The sequence below is a fragment of the Nansenia antarctica genome (assembly GCF_963989245.1).
Source record: "Nansenia antarctica genome assembly, chromosome: 4".
Lineage (NCBI taxonomy): Eukaryota > Metazoa > Chordata > Actinopteri > Argentiniformes > Microstomatidae > Nansenia > Nansenia antarctica.
This window is the reverse complement of record NC_137689.1, coordinates 58639634-58642133: the sequence shown is the minus strand read 5'-3', so window position 1 is coordinate 58642133 and position 2500 is coordinate 58639634. Positions and strand designations below refer to the sequence as shown.

Genomic DNA, 2500 nt, shown 5'->3' with positions numbered 1-2500 from the left:
AACAAGTCGGCAACCAATCAAATTGTTCTGACTTTTATTCTGAAAAATGGAAATAAATGTCAACGTTGTTGAAGATCAATGACACACTCGCTAGTCAAGCCAATACATTGCAATGCAATGGATTCAGTGAGTAAAACCCACTACTACCTAGTTAACTATAACACTACTTTACATTGCTACTTACTAATTTAATCCTCTTCCTTCCTTGAGGAACACAAGGCTGCGACTATCTGCCTCCATCTGGTCCTATCCATTGCAGCGTGTTGTGCCTCGCTCCAGGTCAATCTCGCCGTTTTCAGCTCCGAGTTCACAGTTCCCCGCCAGGTTGTTCTTGGCCTCCCTTGTTTCCTCTTTCGAGGTGCGATCCATCTCAAGGCTACTTTGAGAATGCAGTTCTGGTTCATTCTGAGGACGTGTCTTAACCATTGGAGTCGGCGTTGTTTAATCTCCAGCACCACATTGCGACAGCTTGTGTTTTTGTAAACAGGTTTTTATTTGAAATCCTTTCCGGGCAGAAGATTCGACTTCCGTTGTGGAATGCGTTGATCTTCTGCATGTCACTCTCGACGACTCGCCAGCATTCTGAGGCGTACAGCAGAACTGACTTAACATTGCTGTTATACAGTTGGATCTTGGTTTTTAGGCTGTACTGCTTTGACTTCCAGATGGTATGAACTCTAATTGTTCAAGCAATTAGAGTAACAAGCTGTGTTAGTTGACTAGCGAGTGTGTCATTGATTTTCAACAACATTGAAATGTATTTACATTTTTCAGAATATTTGATCGGCTGCCAACTTGTTCCTGGTTTCACCAGCTGCTGTCACATTTGTGTGTCCCAGTGGTCACTATGTACTGATTGGTTCCTCTTTGGTCACTGTGTACTGATTGGTTCCTCTGGGGCCACTGCGTAATGATTGGTTCCTCTGGGGCCACTGTGTACTGATTGGTTACTCTTTGGTCACTGTGTAATGATTGGTTCCTCTTTGGTCATTGTGTAATGATTGGTTCCTCTTTGGTCACTGTGTAATGATTGGTCCCCCTGCAGCTCGTACACAGGAGATCATTAAGATCACCGAGCAGCTGATTGAAGCTATCAACAATGGAGACTTTGAAGCGTATGCGTGAGTACATGAAAACTCTTGGCTTTCACTTCACCCTGACACTACAAATCCCAACCTGCACAACAGCATCCTTCCACCACACTACAACTCCCGGCCTACATTTCACCTGAGCATGTACGTTCCTAGCCTGCATCAGCCAGGTCACAGCATACAGCACAACGCAATCAGTCAGCTTGGGTTTATGTTTAATTTGATATAGGATCAAAGAAAAAAAGAAAAGATTTCCAAGGCTTAGTGTCTTTAATCTTCGCCTAGAGTATGACCAATACAAAATCATAGCAATGTCTAATCTGTAATATATCTGTTGTTTTAAATCTGTATTTGTATACAGTATGTCCCTGGATGAGGAAGTCTGCTGTTGAAATACTGAACTGAGGTTGTGTGTTTGGAAACAGGAAGATCTGTGACCCCAGCCTCACCTCCTTTGAGCCAGAAGGACTGGGGAACCTGGTGGAGGGCATGGACTTCCACCGATTCTACTTTGACAACCGTAAGACCATGACAGAACCATAGCAGAACCATTACAGAACCACAAGAGAACCCAATCAAAGGAGACAGCTTCTCAAGCAGTGATAGATCAGTTACTCAAGCATGTGGTAGTGAAGCTATCTTAAGCTATCTTAGTGGTGGCCTTGTGGATAATGAGTTAGACTGGTGATCAGAAGATCATGAGTTCAAATGCCATCTGGGAAAACCACCACTAGTGTGTCCTTGAGTAAGGCACTTAGCTCTAAGTTACTCCAGGGAGACTGTCCTTGTGATCTCTAATTGTAAGTCGCTTTGGATAAAGCGGTAAATGTAAAAAATGTAACCATCACCCTCTGAAACAGGTTGTTTTATTCATACTAGAAACAAACCTCTCATCCCCCCCCCCACTCCCCTCTCTCTCCCTCTTCTGCCTCTCTCCTCTACCCTATCTCTCCTCTTCTCCCAGTTCTCTCTAAGAACAGTAAGCCCATCCACACTACTATCCTTAATCCTCATGTGCACCTGATTGGGGAAGACGCTGCTTGTATCGCCTACATCCGCCTCACACAATTCGTTGACGGGCAGGGCCGCCCTCAATCCAGCCAATCAGAAGAAACCAGGGTTTGGCATCGTAGAGAAAGCAAATGGCAAAATGTCCACTTCCACTGCTCAGGAGCACCCGCCGCACCGATACAGTGATCAGGTACACACACACACACACACACACACACACACACACACATACATATTAGACACTCAGTTGCTAAACAGGACTGTGAGGACTAATGTCAGAGTGAGGTATTTGACTGTCATTGTCTGGTCCCTCTTAATGTCAATGTTTTGTTTTATGCATGTTTGCGTTTGTCTTCCAGGAAGTTTGAGAGCTTTAGAGGAGGAGGAGAGAGAGATGA

General features: G+C 44.5%; 1 protein-coding gene across 1 annotated transcript in view; it reads left to right on the top strand.

Annotated features, from left to right (window-relative positions):
• camk2b2 (calcium/calmodulin-dependent protein kinase (CaM kinase) II beta 2) overlaps nucleotides 1-2500 on the top strand; it is a gene marked incomplete at its 5' end in the record, with an annotated part of 26535 nt that extends 24035 nt beyond the window's left edge. Inside the window, 4 exons of the mRNA XM_080530219.1 lie at nucleotides 1046-1121; nucleotides 1517-1611; nucleotides 2056-2292; nucleotides 2462-2500. Of these exons, the coding sequence (XP_080386345.1) occupies nucleotides 1046-1121; nucleotides 1517-1611; nucleotides 2056-2288 (404 nt within the window). The 3' untranslated portion in view covers nucleotides 2289-2292; nucleotides 2462-2500. The remainder of the gene's footprint in view (nucleotides 1-1045; nucleotides 1122-1516; nucleotides 1612-2055; nucleotides 2293-2461) is intronic.